This window comes from Macrobrachium nipponense, chromosome 1, assembly GCF_015104395.2.
Source record: "Macrobrachium nipponense isolate FS-2020 chromosome 1, ASM1510439v2, whole genome shotgun sequence".
Taxonomy (NCBI): domain Eukaryota; kingdom Metazoa; phylum Arthropoda; class Malacostraca; order Decapoda; family Palaemonidae; genus Macrobrachium; species Macrobrachium nipponense.
This window is the reverse complement of record NC_087200.1, coordinates 104747937-104770436: the sequence shown is the minus strand read 5'-3', so window position 1 is coordinate 104770436 and position 22500 is coordinate 104747937. Positions and strand designations below refer to the sequence as shown.

Genomic DNA, 22500 nt, shown 5'->3' with positions numbered 1-22500 from the left:
GAGAGAGAGAGAGAGAGAGAGAGAGAGAGCGAGAGAGAGGGTGGGAGTGTGATTTAGTGGACTGGCACGTTTAACGATTTTTGTTCCGTATCTTTTTGAGTCAATGTTCATGAGTGAACGATTGGAACTTTCCCGTCTTCTATCCGCTGTGACACGATGTGTGTCGCATCAGTCTTTTAACCGTCACGACGTGGAACGGTTTAATAGGGTATATCTTTATGGGGCTGATCATCTGAACGGTTAATGTAGATTCTCTTGATAATGTGTGGGATTTGTGGTCACTAGGCCTATAGGCATTTGGAGGTTCTACATTACGTAGTTACCAACTCCATTCCTCCCGTAGATGGGTAATGCCGTCAGTGGACCTCATTCGGTGCACTGTAGGTATTACTTAAGGTTCTTTGCAGCGTGCCTTCGGCCCATAGCTGCAACAGTTTCGTTCCTTTTACTGTATCCCCTTTCATATTCTCTTTCTTCCATCTTACTTTCCACCCTCTCGTAACACTTGATTCATACTGCAACAGCGAGGTTTTCCTCCTGTTACACCTTTCAAACCTTTTACTATTCATATACATTTCAGCACTGAATGACCTCGTAGGTCCCAGTGCTTGGCCTAAATTTTATATTCAACTTATTCACCTCAACAGCTCTATTCCTGTTTCCAGTTGGGTCGATCGGTGGAGACAAGTTGTGCAACCTCGGACTTCTTTGAAGCCAAAATTCCCGTGTTCGAATCCTGCAAGAGGCAGAATTCTTGATGATAACCAAAGAAACGGCCCTGTGCTTCTCCCGGTAATCATAGAATGTGTTGAGTTGTAGCATGAGGCTACGCTACTAGTAGGCTTACTCCGAAAGATTTCCTCGGGGCTGGAGGGCTTAAATGAGCTTTGAAGGATCTCCTCATGAAGTATAAGGCGCCTGTTGAATAGATGAATAAATAAATATGTGAATACAAACACACACACATATACACATAGATGCCAATGGGTTTTTGATCATCACACCGAAACTCAGAAGTTCATTTATACTTGTATCTTATACTATACTCGAATTTTTTTAGTGTATATGGGTACGTGTGTAAATGTGAATTCTCTATCTGTTGAATAGTAATAATCTCCACATTACCTAAATGTAGTATTATGTTTATATATATATAAAGAGAGAGAGAGAGAGAGAGAGAGAGAGAGAGAGAGAGAGAGAGAGAGAGAGAGAGAGACTTTCCATTGAATCTCTACTAGTAGCAGCCAATGCCTGCGGTTGTGAGCCCTGAGGGTTGGGTGTTGTGGTGCGACTGTCTTCTAATGAAGGCATTATTATTATGCGTGAAAGCAGAAAGGGGCTTGTTTGTGCTGTTATTTAATTTCGTTTACGTCAATGTTTATTCTTTCGTTGCCTTTTCCCTTTGCTTCATTTACAGTATTGTCATTGTGTAATGTTATGATGGTATATTCTACTAATCGCATTACGATTTTGTTTTAGTTTTTCAAATGTCTTCGTTATCTTTTTCATGTTTTTATTTTTTTTACTGATTAGTGTATTTCTTTGTTTATCATTTCTGTTGAAGGTAAAATATGCCAGTTATATTCAGTCCATCTCTAGTATTCATAAGAAAGGTTGAATACCAAATGGCCGTTCCGATTGATTGATTGATTGTTTCTATTAAACCTGGCGTCACAACATCTACTAGGTAATTGAGACCGAAATAAATTAAATAGAGAAAATTAAATTTTAAATAAATTTCATATAAAAATATTTATAGATATATGTGTATAAAAATTTTGTTCATGTATATGTTCTTGCATAGACAATCTATGTATAATTTAGATTTGGTTGAGGAGGCCCGCCTCCCCCATAAATTTATATAACTGTTCTATATTACATTCCTCTCCAAGAATTGTAGCTAGGATAAAATTACCTACTCTGTCACGACCCCAAGACAGGAACCTATGTCTCAAATTCCCGAATCTGGGACATTCAATCGGCAAATGTTTCACAGTCAAGGGCACAGTACAGTTCTCGCAAAACGGAGGGTTTTCACGGGACATCAAGAACCCTCCGAACATTCTCTGTTCTCAAAAGAGGACCTCGTGACTTTCTAATGGAATACGCAGCGTCTTTCCGAAGGCGGAGGCTCAGAATGCCTACAACGGCTTACTGTTGGATTAACTCAAACATCCCATTCGATAAAATGTCTTATTGATGTGTGACTCTCTATAAAGTTTGAAAAATAAGCTTCTCAATGACTATTTGTCCATTATTCGGCACCGTTGTGCTTTTGATTATTTGTCCATTATTCGGCACCATTGTGCTTTTGATTAAATCTGAGAATGATTCATATTCATCTCTATTTATCCTTTGACTAGCATAGAGGTCTGTCTGTCTCAGTACCTCCAGGAGAAAGCCTCGTCACCTAATTAAGGGAAAGAAAACATCACTCTGTAACGTAAGAGGGTCATTAGCAGCGCCACGTCTGCGTGTAAATAACAGCAACCACCTATGTCATTACCACGCCGGTCTGCCTTCCCGTGATTCATTTTCGTCGCAATAGATGGCGCAAATAACATATAGCCTACGTCATGCTCCGCCATGGTAGGGGCTCTTACGTCATGCCAATACCGCGTAAGGTCTGGGAGTTTGGAAATAGTAATGATGAATTGAGGAGGTACTGGGTGTCTGGGTTCTGTTTCGCAAAGATGTTCGTTTTGATGAGGAGATAAACGATTTCAAATTTCTGTCAGTTTACTTCGGCTCGCTTCACCAGAAGTGCAAATGAGAAAGACTCTTGAACTGTATTGAGGATGCACTCCCGCAAGAGGAGCTCGGAGAGAGGTTGTGACCCAGTTGCACCGAAGGATTCAGGCACGGCAAATGTGAGGTTCCTGTATTAAGAAGTTTAAAGCCGCTGGAAAGACGTGGAACTGGTCGAGATTTCCTGTGAAAGAGCAGCAGAGCTGCAACATTCAAATATTTATTGTTGACTCTTGTTTTCTCTCTTGGAATTCACATCCTCTCCCGCTTCCTTTTCAGTTTTCTGTAAAAGAAACCTTTTGAGATGGCATTTATTTGTCTGGCCGTTCGCACTTTTTCTGCCCGCCCTCAGATCTTAAAAACTACTGAGGTTAGAGGGCTGCAGATTGATATGCTGGCCATCCACCCTCCAATCATCAAACATACCAAATTGCAGTCCTATAGCCTCAGTGATTTTTACTTTATTGAAGGCTAAATTTAGCCATCATCGTGTGTCTCCTATAGGTGCCAGCAACACAGGCCATCATCGGGCAATGGCCGAGAGTTTAAAGGGCCGCAGCAGAGAGTTTCATGAGCCGTGGCTGAGAGTTTCATACAGTATTTTACGCTGCACAGAAAACTCGATTGCGCCGAGGACTTGTTTCTTACTGACATTCCTTTCCTTCCTCGCAAAGGACTGATTCTGATCTGTTCCTCCTATACAAGACCAAGATTAATAGAGCAAAGGGTTATACCGTCCCGTCATGACTGCGGTCACTTTGGGATCTGTTTGCCCACACCCATTAGCTACCTATCTCTTTCACGACCTTGTGTGAGAGAGGTCCCTGTTAATTTCCAGGTGGTGGAAGATAGTTTTCTTGTTCTTCACTCTGGTGGGGTCAAATACTGACTGATGACTTTTATTTTTACCTGAACCTCATTCAGATCAGCCACGTGACGTCATGCGGGAGATTGTTCTATTTTGGTCAGAAGCGGTCTAACCCTGTACACTATTAATCCTGCACCAGACTAAGCTTCCCTTTGCATTGGGTTACGCGACTGTCAATCATTTGTGCTCACCCGTTCACTCGACCTCAGTCCAGGTCTCGTCGGAATTTGATTGAAGAAGAAAATGAAACGTCGCTCAATGTTTCTGGTTCTTGTCGGACACAGCAAAATGTGGGGCAATCTTTTGGCTTTGGCTTTTAGACCAAAGATGTAAGAAAAACGAAAGCATTGAGGAATAAATTGGCATCACTCATTGTGACTCCTATTTGCAAAACAATGTCAGTACGGTAAAAGTCGCTCTCTCCCCCAACTGTAATGTAAACAAAATAGAATGTTGGTTCCGTCTGCAAATAATATCATTGACCCTTAGGAAAAACCCAACACAGAAATGTTGCATCGTCGCAAACAGCACTTAAAGCTTCCAGAAAAAAGTAATCCTGGTTCACTTGCGGACACACACACACGCACACACATAGAGGGAGAGAGAGAGAGAAAGAGTTTACGCGCAATAAAATTCGTTCATCGAGTTAATATAAATGTAGGAATCTTCTCATACGTAAATCAGAGTAACCTGGGTGATAAAATAGTGATATGTAAAAATATGGTCATATGCATGCGGGTAAATGGAAGGAAAGACGATAAAATAGGAGGGGGCAGTAGTTTGCAATCGATGATTGAAAGTGAAAAATATATAATAATAATAATAAATATGACAAAGTCATCTAGTTTACCCGTACTTTTATGCAAAATTTATACTTGTGCAAAAGTAAGGCGTTTGTATGTGCTTCCCTATGTGTTTATCCATAGCTGCTGCCCTAGCGCAAGACAGTAGACTCATTTTGCGAATAATTAATAAACATAATGAGAAAATAGTAACAACAATAATCCTAACGAGGCAAACAGAGAGAGAGAGAGAGAGCCTAGCTTTCTGTGATTGGGTGATGATGAGCTTCGACGTACTGCCTATCTCACTTTCTCACTTTCTCTGCAATTTGTGGCAGGTCCCGCCTGTTTCCCTTTCCTTTGCGTGCTGATGCCATAGCCAAAATTGCCGTTCATTTCTAGGCGGTGAACCCTTGACCTCGCTGGAAAACAAGCGTGACCTTCTATTCCATTTTGGTTTGATCTCTAAGGTTTTTGAACTTGTGGTGATGAGACGGTTCGATCACACAGCAGGTGAAGAAGGATCGCCTCGAAGGCGCTGAGGAGCGTTCCGCTTGTCAATGAAATGAGGCCTAGAGAGAGATGATAGACACAGAGACAGAGAAATGTTCCATTTTCGGAATTTTTCCGAGTACCTTCGAACGCTGCTTATGATAACACTGCAGAGTTTGAAGTGGTTATTTGCCCGCAACTTAATATACTGAAACTAATTGCTCGGAATATGGTCAGAGTAATTACTTGCTGAAAATTGAAAATGAAACATCAATGCCGTATTCAGTCACCTGCCCTTTCCCTAATGCACCCCGGCTTATCATAGAAAGTACTAAATACGTTATTATCTCTTCGTGCATTTGATAGCATATATTCTTATCTAACATTGATAACAACAAAGAAAAAAAAAGCAGTAGCCATTGCCACCGGATACCTATACAGTTTCTCATTGATGTTTTATTGCAGCGTTACCTGATTCTTGGTTCCCCGTTCTAGACCACAAAAATGCGGTTGCAAGCCAAATGCCGCTCACATACAATAACTGCATTCAGTTGAACGGACGCAAGTTCCTTAAGCGTTATTTGGCAAAACACGCGAGATATGTTCAGCGTTTTTAGTGATGACTTTTTGTTTTCATCCACACAAGCTTTAGCGGGGTAAAATTTCTATTTATAATACAGAGAAGTTATAGATGAATTGCAATTTCCTGTAATCATATGGCAGCATTTTATTTTCATGGAACTGCCTTCTACGTACACACACACACACACACACATATCTATATCTATATCTATATATATATTTATATATATATATATATATATATATATATATATATATATATATATATGTGTGTGTGTGTGTGTGTGTTATGTGTGTGTGTGTGTGTGTGCGTGTGTGTAAGCAATGTAGGCCCTTTCATAAGAGGGAAGAGATTAGCAGCAAAATTAATTTCAGAGAAAGTATACTGAAATATCACTCTCATTTCGGCGTTACATTCTCTCTCTCATACATGAATTGGGTTAAGAAGTTTTCCATGAGAATTCATAATTGCAATAGCAACTAGCTCATTGTTTTGTTTGGTAATAAAATGTTCAAAGTATAAAGTATATCTCTCATTAGTAGAGCCTCAAGGCAAGAGAGCAACAACATCGGTGTAATTGACTTTATGTGCGTTTAATTAAGTTTGTCGTCAAATATTTTGTTATTACCACAGACACACACACACACGCAAAAAAAAAGCAGTAAAATATGTCCCATGACTCTGTTGTGTTGTAAACTGCTAGTCACGTTCGGCGATGTACTTTCTATTAGAGAAAAGACTTCGATGTATGTTTGGTGTGTTATGCTTAGTGTTGGGGGGAGGGGGGGACGGGTGGGGATAGGCGTCGGGTGATATTTATGCCATTGCTTCAAGCATAAGCTCTCCATTTACACTTTCTTCGTCCTTTTCACGGAATTTCCTTTCCTATCGTTTCGTCATTATGAGTTGGCGTTCACTTTTTAGCCGGTGCTTTGTTCTTTTGTTTTCCCCCCAAACGCAGTTTAATGCTTTCATTCGCATCTGTCATAATCACTCGTTTTAATTACTGGAGCCGAAGCGGATAAAACAGCGACTCGAATCGTGTTTTTCTTGGGAGGGGGAATTTTGAGAGGCGCTTTCTAATACGTGATTCTTCTCTTTTTGCCGAAGAGCTGCAAGGCGGAAACAATCAATGCACCTCGCTGTAATTTGAATCTGACGTGAGTTTGCATCTAAGGTCGAAATTCCTCGATCGAAGGATTCAATTTACACCTCTGGAGATCACGTAGTTCGTTCTTCGCTCTGGGAGAGACTTTGCAACTGTTTTCATCCATAAGACCTCAGGAATAAGATTCAGTTTTGCTTTCGCTGAGTGGCGTTTGGCTGTTACCTGAATCATGAGCTCTATTTCCCTGCAGCGTTGAGGCGATATTATACCTTTTCATAAATATCACATTTGTTCGACGCCCTCTCTGGTAGTTATATACGCTAGGATAGAACTGTAGCTTTCTTTATTTCCTCGCTTTACGCTGAAGCTTTCGACACAGTTACATACTTGCATGCGTACACACACACACACACACACACACACACATTTTGTTTATAGAGCATGATTGTATTGCTATTTAAGTTACGTTTTTAATCATTGATAATGATGTTTGTAAAAAGATTGACTTGAAGATGACACTGACATGAATTTATGCACATAAGCAGGTAAGTGATTCTGTAATTAGAGGCAACCTCTGAGACAGACATGCGACATTGCCATCATGTCTCCATTGTGTACAGAGTGGGAAATGCAGTTATGAGAGTAATATTGAAGGACCTTCCAAAACCTTATCAGTTCACTTATCTCCCGTCCTTAATGGAAGGACTCTCAGTTTACAAACATTTCATGTCGGTTTTTTGTCGCGCATGGCGGCACAGTATCAATTCTTAAAAAAGAAAGATATGGGCGGGGTCACCTGGCATTAGTGACTAAATACACGTGTACCTATTTGGAGCCTCAAGGAGAACACAAGACATTTCGGAGTTGAGAAGTCGAGGATGAAATGGATCGTCTGGTTAAATATGGATTTATTTGTGCCGTAAGAAGACTTCATAATTATTAACTTTATCAACAACATCATTTATGACTACACAGTTAAATTGGATCAGTTCTTGTTAGGATAACAAGGTGATAAGGACGGAAGGTGACTGGGCTAATAACTCACGATCCTCCCACAACGCGACAGTGGCGGTCCTGCAAAGGGTCAGTGATCTTTTTGGCTTCGCTATCGCATTATTTGTATGTTATCTTGACGGGTTTTATCTTGAATCTCATTTATGTCTACATTACTCGTGTTTTTTTTACATGTTATTTGTACTTTAACTGTGGTACGATTGATGATGAAGACTTTCGATTAGCAAAAGATTGCGTCTTCGCTCGCCAGAAAATTGTTAGACAAAGTATTGTTGTACAGTGAACAGTAAGGAAAATCTACTGAATAGTGGCTATGTGCACTGAACGTCATGTCTCTCATTTCAGGGATGCTTACCAGTAACTCGTTTATGTACATGCTATAAATTACTTACTATCCACTTTGATTCGGGTGAAAAACGATGATAGGAGAGACTGGGTTTTGTGAGGTTTATGGCGTACCCCTAGGGCATTTCTGGCGTAAGTTGCATAGTCGTAATCAGTAAAGATGTTTCTTCCAAAACTGCCGCTCCCCTCAGACATGAACGTCATATTGAAGTGATGATTGTTAGCCCCAGGCAAACAGCGCAATAGTCGCGTGAATAATAAGACGCTCGATGACGGTCATGACTCATTTTGCCGTTTGATGATTGAAAATAGCGGCTTAACACACAGGTTGGTCAAATACTTAAAAGAATTATTTGTAATGACAAGATATGACATAAGAGCCTTCTATAACCACGTTTTCTCTCTTTTTCAGCGATTTTCGTGTTAGGCTTTGCATCATGGAGTAAATGTCACGCCAGCACTCTCAACATCAACCAGTCGGGAGCCGCAACTGGAGATGACGTCACGGAAAGAGAGTCGGTCGACCTCAACCGTCGGAGTGCTCCACCAAATGAACAGCCGTTTTCGGTGACACAGAATGGCGAGGAAACGCGTCCGCTAATGAGTCCAAATGTCACTTCTGCAGACAGATATCAAGAATTGTATAAAGGGCAGGAGGCCACAACGAACGGTGATGTCGAGGTCACTACTTGGAGTACGGGAGAAGAGAACGCCGAACAGTTGTTTGGCATCACAGTAAAAGAGGGTGTCATCAAATTTGTTAGGCCTTTTACCACAAAATCCAGTGACGAAACTCATGACGCCACTGAAACAACCACCTATAGTACCTATGACACCCAGTCCACACAGGGAACTGAGGGTATTGGGACTACTGCCTCCTTTTTGGGTACAACGGAATCCTGGACAGACGTCGATGAATCAACCGTTGTGAACTCAGACGTCACAGAGCCTCAGGAGGAGAGAACGGACACCACAGACGAAAACACCCAAGAGACGCTCACAACAGAAGGTGAAGGAGATGCGTGGGAATATTCCACTATTCCATATCAAGATGAACCGTCTACGCAAATATTCGTTGCCGGAGATGACACTGCCAGGGAGAAGAGCTCTTATCGTTCAGATGATACTTCATTCGAACAGAGCACATTATATTATGATCAACCAGTGACCGTCACTACCTTTGGATATCAACAAGATGTAGAACAATTTTCTGATAGTGAAATCTCCCTAGATGACCTCGCGAACACCGCAGAAACGACCAGTCAGTCGGAACAGACGTCGCTGATATACAGTTCTGAAGAGGTCGACGACGAGATTGGCGATCAGACAGAATTCGAAGATCCGGATGTCATCAGTGAGACAGAAAACTCTTTGACCGAGTCCGGTGACCGCAAAAGCTACTGGAACCGATTATCGGAGACTAACCAGATAGAAGACGACTCGGAGAGATTTCGGAAGAGGAAGCGGAAGGGGCGAGAGTGGAAGGATCGCATCATAGACGACATGGGATTCGTCGTCTCTCACCCGGAAAGCGAAAGGCTCGACGAGGAGGATGATCTCAAGATCTACGAAGCTGTGGTCACCAGTATGGCCCAGTGGGAGTTCAACAAGTTGCAGAAGAAGATGAAAAAGTAAGTCCGGACACCCGGTAGGTTAGTCAGCTTGGTTGTTTTTGTTTAACTATTTGCCAATATCTGTGACACTAAAACTCTCCTTTCAAGATACCGCTGCATTTTAGTCTATTTCTTTAAAAAAAAAGCGGAGCTTATCTACTATTGGGTGCACTTTTGATATACGTTTATTATGTTGTCCCCAGAGGTCCGAGCTAAACCATTTCACCTTTCCATTATTTTACCTTTATATATTACTCTTGTAATCTAGGAGCAAGTATCATCCGTCCTCCTTTGTAGGTGTTTCATGTAATCAAAATAAATTTAGTAATTTAGGAAAAGGAAAGGTGCATACTTATGCTTATGACTATTCAAGACATAAAAAAAATGAACTGACCAAATCGTATGCATCTAAGCAAGACTTAGACGTAGCAAATGACTGCCTGGAGAAACCAGAAACACGGGCTAAGGAAGTATGTGGAGTCCTGGAGTCATTTTTCAGGTATTATGTACATGAACTCCAGCAACTGCTGGACTAAAATTCCAGTAAATTGAACCCCTAAGTTTATCCAGAGAAGTTGTTACAACGACAGAGAGAGAGAGAGAGAGAGAGAGAGAGAGAGAGAGAGAGAGAGAGAGAGAGAGAGAGAGGAGGAGGGGGCGTGTGAGGGGTGGAAGAATGACAAGCAGAACAATTGCTTATCTTTGAACACTCAAACGTTTTCCCTTTCAGCTTGATGACAAAAATGTACTGATTCAGAAACTCAATAGATCTGACGTGTGATGTATGTCGCCATATTTGGTTTCAATGATACGTAACGCAGTGAGAATGATGGTTGAAAGACAATGCATAAGCTAATGGCCTATTTCCTCTGAAAAGACATTGTCTGTTTCTTTCTGTTTGACTTGAACCTTCATGAATAAGGTCTGGTCAAGGGAAATCCTAATGAAGCTTATTCTGCGCATGGGCACAATGGGGAACAATGTCACCTTGCGGAAAGGAGCGACATCAAAGATGAATGCACACCAAGGGCCTAGTTAGAATTCTATGCAATGATAGCTATTGGGCTGAAGGATGCTTATGAACGAGATACATATTTTCATCCTTCATTTTTATCCCTTTGATGGATGTGTTTCGAAAAATGGATTTTCATTGGAGGCTCTATATGATATCCCAATCGCCGGAAATGCATCGTTTGTTTTAAAATGAAACTGTTTTCTAAATTTTTTGGGTCGTCCGTGTGAAAGAAAAATCAAAAGAAAATAATTAGTCACCACTGAAAATATGAACTGTTCCAATGATTAATTTCAGAAAAAGGTAAAGACTTATTGGCAAGAATGCTATTGCAAACAGGGTCTAACGAACATTAAGAAATTTAAAATTGCAGCTCTATTCGAGGAACTTGCCATACAGTTTTCGTGCGGAGCATAATTCAGCAATGTACTAGCTGACACTACAAGCTGGAGGCGAAAACCATTCTGGGGACATGAGACGAAAATGAAGTCTCGATGTCGCTTCCCGTTTCCCACGAAGAGTTGACGATGGAACCATTTCATTCAGAACAGCGTCTTTGATAGAATTGTAGGACGGAAAGTAAGCTAATGGATTTACTAATGAAATCGCAATCCAAATCTCGGCTAGAAACCTGAGAGCTTTGGGAAAAGATGTGCTCGATGGACACGAGCATAATTAACGCGGAGCTCACCTCTCTAAAGGGTGCTTTTAACTAGGCGTCACCGCCCGCTGCATACGGAAGACTCGATCAACTCCTCCCAATGATTGGATAGGATAAAAGATTGGTTCATTCCTGGGAACTACACCGAGAAGAGCTTTTGTTGGGTTCAGAGGTCTGCCTAAGCTAATCTTTTATTCTATCCTATCTTTGGGAGGAGTTGGTGATGAGTCTTACGTTTGCAGTGTGCGGTGAAGCCTAGTGTAAATAGCCTTCAGGCGCAGCAATACATTGCAGTGACAACGGAATATTATATTTTTATTGATAATGACTACAATAACTTCCTATTACCACGAATTACTACAGTGTTCGGTGAAAGTCCTAGTAATGGATAACTGTATCAAACACTGAGTAACCTATTTTGAAGAGGGGCGGGCTCAAACTGGCTATAGAACTACACAAAACTTAGAGTGCATCGATCCGCAATATTGAGAGGTCACACTGGGCTTTCTCTCCGCTAACCGGTAGGTTTGTGTTAGTGTTTTGTTGCATATTATTTGGAATGCACCCTTTGAGGCGGACAATTTCGGTAAGAGGGGGTTGGGGCGGGATGACATTTTGACAGATGGTGAAAGGAGGTATGGGCCAGAAAAGGATGAGAACCACTGCCCAGTGTGTGCCCACTGTGATGGTCCCCTGTCTGTTGAGCTAACTCTGGTACACTGTCTAGATATGAGCATTAAAGAAAAAAATACCACGTAGGCATTTGTGTTAGCAAATCTTTGTCCTTTTCTGAAATCAATAATTGGAACGGGTAATATTTTCCTTAGTTGCTGATTATTTCCGTTTCATTTTTCTTTCGCACAGGCGGCCCGGAGGTTTTAGAAAGCAGTTTCATTTTAAAGAAGCAAACGATGCGTTTTCTACCGATGAGATGTCATACATGCTATATAACCTCCAAAGATATGCCAAGGTTCGAAACATATCCATCATTAGGGGGAAAAATAAATGAAGAGAATAACAGGACTCTCATTCCATTTAAAAACTTCATTCCGCTCAATAACCACTGTAAAGATTATTCTATCACATTATGTCTCTTTTCCACAGTGACATTGTTCCCCATTTCGCCCAGGAACCGAGTAAGCTTTATTACGGTATCATATAGCAAATGAATACATTCATTTGCTATATAACATCACTTGTTGGGAATTACTCAGCTTATAGCAAAAAAGGATCTATCTATCAATTTATCTATCTATCTATCTAATCTATCTATCTATCTATCTATATATATATATATATAATATATATATATATATATATATATGATATATATATATATGATAATATATACTATATAATTATATATATATATATATAATATATATATATATATATACATATATAATATATATATATTATATATATATATGTGTGTGTGTGTGTGTGTGTGTGTGTGTATGTGTGTGTTTGTTTGCCTGTCTATTTGTATGTGTAAGTGTGGTTTGTGCGCTTGAGTACAAGTAAAAAATCTTCTATGTAGTCTAGCAGATACATCGGGCTAAGCGTCCCAATATTCTAAGGGTATACTTTTCACAAGAAACTATTGTCGAATAATTTGTTTTCGTATGTGAATAACTGGTTGGGAATGAAGACTCCAAGTTTCAAGGACATGACGCCTGATGAGTTTCAGTGTATTGCCAATCAGAAGACTGTTTAAAGTTTTATACCTTTTTTTATGTCGTGTAATGAATGATGGAATATAATCAGCGACTTCAGACCTAACTGGTATTTTCTTAATCATTTTTCTTTCCTTTGACTGAACGCGTCTCGTACAATGCATATTCATAAGTGTTAGCAACTCAAGTCTGAAGCTTCATATTTGAGTGACATCCATGCTTCCACTTTGCGCTTTCTTATGTTCGTGTTTTTATCTTATGATCGATAGCCCTAAGCATGAGCATCAATTTACTTCTCAGAAGGACCCGATTTTTCAGTGTACTTGTGACGTCTCATTTCCTAAATCTTATTTTACAGTCACCCTCCATCCCTAACGTCACCCCGCCCCCTATTTATTTTTTTCTTGCATTTCTCCCCTGCAGAGGTGGGAAGCGCATCAAGAGAGACGAAGAGAGAGTCTGCTACAAGGATCTCGGCTGCTTCTGGGATGAGGGACCTTTCGACTACCTCGACATGCTGCCTTCGCCTCCCGAAGAGGTCGGTGCCCCTGGCCCAACGCTTTCTTGTGCGAAGGGCTGCATTCACTATATATACTATATATATATATATATATATATATATATATATATATATATATATATAATATATATATATATATATATATATACATACACACACACCACACACACACACACACACACACACATATATATATATATATATATATATATATATATATATATATATAGTACATTGTAATAAATCATTTACATGTTTATAAATTTATCAACAATAAAATCGATACATAGAAAGCAATAATGGGAATACTGAAAGAAAATATTGAGGGTCTGGAAAAGTAGTCGTGAAAAGTGTTGTGTGTATCAGCTCGGAATAATCATTCCAATCGAACATCGTGGAACCAAAATCAGTGTGCGGATGCATGAGAATACCTGACTTGAATTCTGGCCCTTTCGCAGGAGAACGAACACCCAGACAGTTGCCTGCATAATCATCAGTAGAGGGGATTTGAATATAATATATTAGACAAATCTTCCATTACACTTTACGCTTATCGCTGATCAAATTCAAAACATATAGTAACATCAACTTATTTGTAACAAGTGAGTTTGTATTGACGTTCTTTCCACACAACCATGGTGTTACGAAAGGGGCCCGTTCTCCTGAAGGAGAGGCGAAATCTGAAGAGATTTTCTCACTATGTGTCACAAGATAATAAACATAGGTGCATATGTCTGCATATCTTGTACGAAATTTACCCTTAAGAAATTTGAGGCAAGCCGTTGAAGCAACGACAAAGTAGACCGTTTTAGAAATATCTGAAATAATATTCGAATTCACTTTTCTGATTAAAAGAAAAAATAAAAAGAAAAGAAAAAAAACAACGCGGGATTAATGGTAGTCAGCCACCCAAGCCATCCGTTTATCCTCTTCGTCAGCAACGGCGGGAGTCCGTCAGTACATTTATGTTATTATCTTTTTTTTCTGTCTTTTTTTAGTAGTAGCCGAGATACGTGTTACCTGCTAGGTTCCCAAGTTTAAATTACAAACGCAAGTCTATAGCCCCCATGGCATATAAAGTAATAAAAAATGCACAATTTGTGACTGATTTATCATCAAGACCGATTTATCGAGAATATGGTACTGCTAGAAAAATGACGGAGCACTTCCAGCCCAACATTGGTTACGTAGTTAGATGAGCAGTTCAACGGTTGAAGATAATCCCTCAATTAATAAATGAATATGGTTTGAAGCTGAACAATGTTAGACAGAATTCTGTCCATTGAGTTAAAGGAATCCGATGACGATTGGACCTAAAAAAGGATGATCGAACGAGTAGTCGTAGCACAATTAAAACCAGAATGCAAATGATGATGCTGTGCAATGCAACATGGATCAATCGGTGCTGCCTGTGAGGTTCGTAGGAACAGCATCAAACATGACACACAAACGAAAAGTTCACTAATGTGAAACCCTGATTTTCTCGAATGAAATAAATAGCATGACGCTTGTGTCAGTCATATGAAAAGAGATATCTATTGATCAGATATCGGACTGAAAGAGAAGACCCGTCCAAGTCGTTCCCGCTTCAAGCGCATTTCCCAAAGCCTTGGACGCGTCGCCCGAGCTATTTATCACTTGCCTGAGGTGAGGGGCGGAGACTCTGCCCTCACCCTGGTCCCCCGCCCCCGCCCTCGCCAGGTGGACTCGTTGAGAACTTAATCTTCGGAAAAGCTGCAGAATGATACAATCACTATAAATAACATTCGAAAATCGGGGAAATTTGATTGATCAAAAATTGTTGTTGAGATTCTCGGGAAAAGAATGGATAAACATAACAGACTGGAAGCCAAGTTTCGAGCTCGAGTACTGCGTGAAATTAGAAAGGAAGGTGCGGTTTTGCTGCAGAACTAATAACATCTTGCAGTGAGCTGAATCACTCATAAGTCACCGTCAGAAGCGTCCAACAGCCGCTGGTGAAACCGTCTGCAGAACGAACAGTTACTTAGGACTTCGGAAGAGAAGTGAGAGGCGTTTGTGGAGTTTGGTCTCGAGGCTTCTGGTGTCAGGAACTCTTCTGTGGAAGCACATTGTTGCTCCTCGGAGATTAGGGATGAGTTCAAGAGGTTTTCAATGAACGCATCAAGTGAGATTTTATGAATGGATTTAATTGACTTCAGGAAAGCTATGTGATGTAGTACATTTTAATATACCGTAAAGCTATGGCGTTAAAAGTGAAAATGCCTCCAACTGGAAACAAAAAAAAGACTCATAGGGAGAATGCGAAATGCATTCTCAGAGGTTCGGTATTCGGCTACTAATGACATCAAACGCTCGCTTTCGTCCTTTCGTCAATTATTCTTGCAAACACATTGGAAGTTTCTTCATATTATGAACCACGCTATGAGCATGAACGGGATTTGCAAGACGGGCTAGAATAAACAATTCCTGTCCAGGTTGAATACCAAGTTTGAAAACCCGGAACTAGATTTCTGAAATATCTATAATAATTATTATTGTAACTGATTAGTAATATCTTGTCATACTGACGATCCAGAATCCTTAAACCCCGTAGGGGGGTAGCGCCATCAGTGCGCCTGATTCGGTGTAATGTAGGCATTACTTAGGTTCTTTGCAGCGTCCCTTCGGCCCCTAGCTGTAACTGCTTTCACTCCTTTTACTGTACCTCCGTTCATACTCTCTTTCTTCATCTTAGTGTCCACCCTCTCCTAACAGTTGTTTCATAGTGCAACTGCTTTGACGTTTGTCTCCTGTAACACCTTTCAAACCTTTTACTGTCAATTTCCGTTTCAGCGCTGAATGACCTTAATTATCCCAGTGCTTAGCATAATGCCAAAACTATATAAATCAAAATCAAATCAGAATCCTTAAAGCAAAAATCGTGCAACAAAGACTTGCGGGCTAAAGTCTGAGCATAAGAGATTTCAAAACAAGTACAAACACTTATGAAAACTAACCTAATAAGACCAGATACTTCGGGAGATGACCTTTAAGGCGCATTAGGTTGGTCAGTGGTCAAAGAGGGGGAGGGGAGGGGGCCAGGAAGCTAGACTGCGCAAAACGTCAAATTCGAAGAAAGCAGAAGAACTCCTACTTAGAGACAAATTTCTATAATAAAAAAATCAAGTAGGTAGATGTTGTAATCATATATATAATGAGTAATTCCAGCGGCAAGGCGATTACGAAAACTGTATTTCCACGAATATCAAATCACAATTTAAGCTATTCTTGTAATGGATATACAATTTCCGCGTCTCTCTCTCTCTCTCTCTCTCTCTCTCTCTCTCTCTATATATATATATATATATATATATATATATATATATATATATATATATATATATATATATATATATGTGTGTGTGTGTGTGTGTGTGTGTGTGTGTGTGTGTGTGTGTGCGTGTGTGTGTGTATAACTGCATGAAGTGTGAAGGTCCTAATTTCAATGCTAGAATATAGAGAAAGAATAAACTCTCTCTCTCTCTCTCTCTCTCTCCTCTCTCTCTCTCTCTCTCTCTGATAATACTTTACAGAATTTATATATAACAGTTATTGTGTCTTTTTCTTTCGTTTTTTCTGTCTTTGTGTCTTTCTCCTTTTTATCACAATCTCCAACTGCTTCCTAAACCTCATGATACAGCTTTCACTGGAGTAGCTCCGCCCACCTAAAAGCTGCTCTGTCATCCCTTTGACTTTAGCATTTAAGAGTCGAAGTGCTGCTTCCCTCTTTTTGCCACTTCCCTTTATTCTCGAAGTTATGAGCCTTTGCCAATACCCTTCCTCTCCCCACCCCCACCCACTCTCTCTCTCTCTCTCTCTCTCTCTCTCTCTCTCTCTCTCTCACGCATACACCCATTATTTTTCAACAATCAAATTCATTTGAAAATCTTTTTTTTCTTCATCCATTCAGCAAATTCTTGTAGGTCATGGTCAGTAATTTTTCGTTATCATTTATCTGTCTAATTTTGCTGGTATCTAGAATTCTGCTTTCGACCACTTTCTTGGGTTTGTTTCATATTTTCTGAGATTTTCTGTACAACCCTCATAGTAATAACTAATTCTTTGAAACTTTAGAACCAGAGAAACACTGTTCGATCCTGTTTATGGAAAGTAACCCCTATTTTTCAGTGTTTGGCGTTAAAGCTTCTCATCGCCATGTTTTTTTTTCTTTCTCGAGCAGATCAACACCCGGTTCCTCCTCTTCACTCGGGAAAGGCGTGACCGGGAAAAGGTCATCAAGTCCCAGAACATCAGCACCATCCTCGACTCCCACTTCAACACGTCGCGGCCAACCAAGATGCTCATTCACGGGTTCGGGTCTTCCTGTTACAGCGTCTGGATCAGAGAAATGAAAGAAATCATTCTGAAGCTGGTAGGTCTCTCTCTCTCTCTCTCTCTCTCTCTCTCTCTCTCTCTCTCTCTCTCTCTCTCTGTTTACGTTTGTTAGGTTGCAGATGAGCACCAATCTAATTCCTTTCACAATCCCTCAGGGGGCCCTTTTATCTTCCTTTCCCCTATTGCTAATTGTATATGCTCCACAGCCATTCGCTTAATAACAGGTATTTTATTGCCTTTCTTTATAATTTTGCCCACGTAGACGAGTGCAACACTTAATGATACTTCATGTTCCATATAATTTCAACTGAAAGTTAGAGTTCATTTTGAATTATTGTTGTTGTCTCCTGCACTTTGAAATCTTATATCCAAAACCCAAGGGACTTTCGAAACGGGAAGGCGATGAAACTGAAAGAAATGCGAAGATAATGAAGCAGAAAACAAGCATCAGAAATGATGAAAACTTTTGTTTCTTCAGATGGATGTGAACATCATATGTGTCAATTGGCAGAAGGGAGCAGAAGTTCCAAATTACGTCAGAGCGGCCAGCAATACTCGTCTTGTCGGACGTCAGGTAAGACATTTCAGTTCAGTAAACTTTTGAATAGTGGAATGAATGAAGTGGCTGTGTAACTGTTTTTAGCAGAACCATAAGGCGTGAATTTGCAGGCGATTGCAAATGACAGAGTCGTTAAAAGTACCTTATATACGTTTTTAAAGTTATTATTATTAATACTGGAGATGTATAAAAAAACTATGACGCAATACTTTTGACCGTCCCTTCCTCATATCAAACTCCAGAACCCTTTAGTTCTGAGTCTTGTGACCTTATTATGTTTAAGAGGTGAACGTCTAACTGTGCCAGTCTCTGCTCTCTTCGTTCGGCAAGTAAATGTAAAAATGATGACAATATGAAAGCTAATTCTGGCAAAAAAATAAAGTTGTCCATTATTATTATGCATACATAATATTTACACATATTCTTGTTGTAGTAGTCAGAGAGTTTGTGACTATTTCTTTGGCTTATTTTATCTGATTGTTTCATTAAAAACGTAGATGAACTTATGCATAACTGTATGCGGTATATTTTCCTAAGGTTCAGGGATCGAGGGGACCCTTATAGTTTACGTAAGTTCTGACTCTGTAAGTAATGCAAGTTGAGGAAGAGAACAGAACTCACATCTGCCTTTGTATGGACCTACTTGCCATTTGTACACTTTTCATTATCTTTTATAATATGGACGTTTTGGAAGTGTTCTTTATAACTTGTTCAGTGTTATAGAGTCTAAAACATAGGTAGACTCTTCGATTTGAAATAACTTTTTGGAAACCGTTTATCTAACTCATTTCTATAGGTGAGACTATTTAGCAGGAATTCTATTTCTTTTTCATGTATTTCAAGCAGCATATTTACTATTTCTATTCAATAGTCATATTGTTACCTGACAGATTTGCGCAGATCCCTTTATCAGCAGGTCATAATGCCTGAAAGTTCTTCTTTATCTCTGAGGGAGTCATAGTTGAACATTTAAATTAGTGACACTTCTCCGGTTTGAAATAATTACCTTTGCACTTCTAGATAATTTTCTTCCAGGACGTGGCTGGGTTGGCTCTGAAAACCTTCAGCTTGTTATCAGTCACAGGAACGCCGATTTTAATTTTGTTCCTTCACAATATAGTTGACTAGAATTCGTGACTTATTTCTCAGTTTCATCCTCACAAATTACCGGTACTGTATGAATGAATGAATTAAATTTTTGCTCTAAACAGGTAGCAAAAAGGAATGGTTCTAAGATGTGCCTTTGACCATTTGCAATTAATAATGACAGAAGCTTTTTCTAGCTTTTTTCATTAATGACATCGAGTGATTAGCTTAATCGTTCTACGGCCAGAAGTCGCAGAGACCTAAAAAAAAAACAATAGAATAGTCAGGATTGCCATCACTAGACTGGGAAGTGGGGATGGAAAACGAAACCTTTTCAGTTATTAATGTACTGTCACTAAATTGTAGGTACAGAGAAAACCGTTTTTATATTTGTGCTTAATTCTCTCACCAGACGCCAGTGGTCAATGTACGCAGTCGTTTGTTCCCGTAATATGTGGCAGTTAGGTTGAAATTTAAAATTTATTTTTCTCCTGCGTGTTTACAGAGATGACCATGATTTTCCCACCAGTTACCTGGAGGCAGTTCTGAATGATTTGCACTGTTTTTCCTCCAGCAAATATTGGTATCGTTTGACAATTTTCTGTGATTTATCTTCCTCCGACCGGCAGTAATATCGGTGACTTACCCGTTTTCGTTCCTCAAGGTTGCAGTGCTGATTCAGCAGATCAATGATTTTCTCAACACCACTCTTGATGATTTCCACCTGATTGGCTTCTCCCTTGGGGCTCATGTCTCCGGTCACGCTGGAGCTCACCTGAAGAACTTATCAAGAATATCAGGTTAGCAAAAATATCAAACTGGAAATTCAATTTAAGCAAATAAGATTAAGGAAATTAATAGTTCAAAGATAAGGTAAAGATATAATGAAATTAGAGTGACGGCCACAACCATGCTGTAAAATGGAATTATTAGCAGAGATTCCCTACTACGAGTACTTCAGTATCTATCATCTTTCTTTTTACCTGCTTTCCTTCAGGCTTAGATCCAGCTGGACCTCTTTTCGAGTCCTACTCCCCGTCCGTTCGACTAGACGAAACGGACGCCAGGTTCGTAGACGTGATCCACACGAATGCTGATTCCCTGTTGATGGGCGGGCTGGGCGCTTTCGAGGCTATGGGGCACGTCGATTTCTATCCCAATGGAGGCAAGATGCAAAATGGCTGCGCAAATCTCTTCCTTGGTGGTGTCTCGGATATTCTATGGCGTAAGTACCACCATTCTAACTTTCTGAGCGAGGAAATGAACTGCATATTTAGTTATGTTTTATAAGTTGTTTCACCATAGAGTCATTTCTGGAACCTCACGGTACGAATATTTGTTCTGAAGTCGGAGGTGGTATTGAGAAAGAGATAAGGCAGGGAGAAAGAAAATAAGTTGGCCAGTGAGAACCAAAAACCAGAAAGCATTGTAGCTGGGTGATGGAAATATGTTGCAGACAACCTTCACGTCCATCAACAAGGTTCCATATGAAGAGAAGTTACGTTAGACGAACGATTATTACTTTTCAAGTGAAAGTGTTTTGTCATTACACACACACACACACACACACACACACACACACACACACAACACACACACACATATATATATATATATATATATATATATTATATATATATATATATATATATATATAATTTGTTATTCATTTATCATGAGGTGTGTGAGTGTTACAGTTTAAAGACACTACAATAAGAATTTCATTTTACTTATGTAGACGTTTGATATAGTCTTTATTTAACATAAAGATATCATCTATTCAACTCTATCTATGAACCTGAAAAAATTCGTATGATAAAATGAACTTACTTCTATTCCCGAGTGTTAGAACTGATAGCTCCTATGTAGCCCTACACACCAAAGTCACACACCCTGAGATGATCTATGAAAACTCACCTGAGGTCTTTGTACGCACAGCTACGGAGGGCGATGGGCGGTACTTGTGCAACCACCGAAGGGGCTATAAGTACTATATGCATTCGATGGTGCCGCAGTGCAAGTTCCCGGCATTCGTCTGCCGCGACTATGAGACCTTCCTGAAGGGCAACTGCTTCCCGTGCAAGTCCTGCGGCAGCATGGGTTACTTCGCCAGCGATGCGGAGGGGAGAGGCCAGCTTTACCTCGTCACCAGGGACACCGAGCCCTTCTGCGGTAAGACACGGAGGATGAGTTACCTGGTTTTAAAGTCAGCTTCCTGTCTGGTTTCCAAAAGCTCTTCTCCAAGTTATCGTTGTGTAACAGCATCTTAAATATTCCTTGAAAGCTGCATATTTGATAAACATCTCTTGAAAGCATCATAGTATCTGTTCAAAACAAAATTCCGGCTGTTATCCCGCAGTTGCCATTTGCTGGACCATTTGATTTTGCGAATCCATAGATGTGCCTCTCATGAGCAGGTTTGTTACCACAGAAGAAAAAAACCATAACCATCATCATGGTTACTCACTCTTTTTGTTTTCTTATATCAGAGTGAATTTTGGAAGTTATAATCATCACGTTTCTTCTAGCACAAATAAAAAAAATGTTGATATATTAATGCTTTGCTTTCAATATTTCAATTAAATCTACTACCTGCTAACAACCTTTGTTTTCGTCATTCAAGTGAATGTTATGATTTATAGTCGCACAGATAGTAATTACTCATATTCTTTTTTAAATGTGGCTGGTTTTTTTTATTATGCTAAGCTTGTATTTTCTGTGTTCTCTCTAGATGAAATTGCACTGTGCTCATGATTTGATTTTCTTGGAAATGAAGATAGCAGAAGGAGCTCTCTCTCTCTCTCTCTTTTTCAATCATTGTGTTCTTGAAAGTTACTATGTAATTAGTTCAATTCAGTCAGCACCAAAGCAGTCTTATACCACCATAAAAAGAAGAAATAAAACCGCAAAGCCATACAATACGTTCTATGATACCCATTCAAGATAGATCCATTTGTGCCGTTTCCTAATCCGTGTGTGCTCTCCACAGCCAACCAGTACAAAGTGTCCGTGAAGCACTCCGGTGGTCCGCCCGCTGATCTGGTCACTACTTACGGACGCATTGAAATCACCTTCAT

At 39.9% G+C, this 22500-nt stretch overlaps 1 protein-coding gene across 1 annotated transcript in view; it reads left to right on the top strand.

Annotated features, from left to right (window-relative positions):
* LOC135219517 (uncharacterized) overlaps positions 1 to 22500 on the top strand; it is a 141042-nt gene that overhangs the window by 108767 nt on the left and 9775 nt on the right. The window contains exons 2-9 of the mRNA XM_064256346.1: positions 8353 to 9571; positions 13326 to 13440; positions 17624 to 17815; positions 18257 to 18352; positions 20088 to 20223; positions 20421 to 20648; positions 21362 to 21595; positions 22413 to 22500. The exon at positions 22413 to 22500 is cut by the window's right edge and continues 39 nt beyond it. Coding sequence (XP_064112416.1) covers positions 8353 to 9571; positions 13326 to 13440; positions 17624 to 17815; positions 18257 to 18352; positions 20088 to 20223; positions 20421 to 20648; positions 21362 to 21595; positions 22413 to 22500 — 2308 coding nt within the window. The remainder of the gene's footprint in view (positions 1 to 8352; positions 9572 to 13325; positions 13441 to 17623; positions 17816 to 18256; positions 18353 to 20087; positions 20224 to 20420; positions 20649 to 21361; positions 21596 to 22412) is intronic.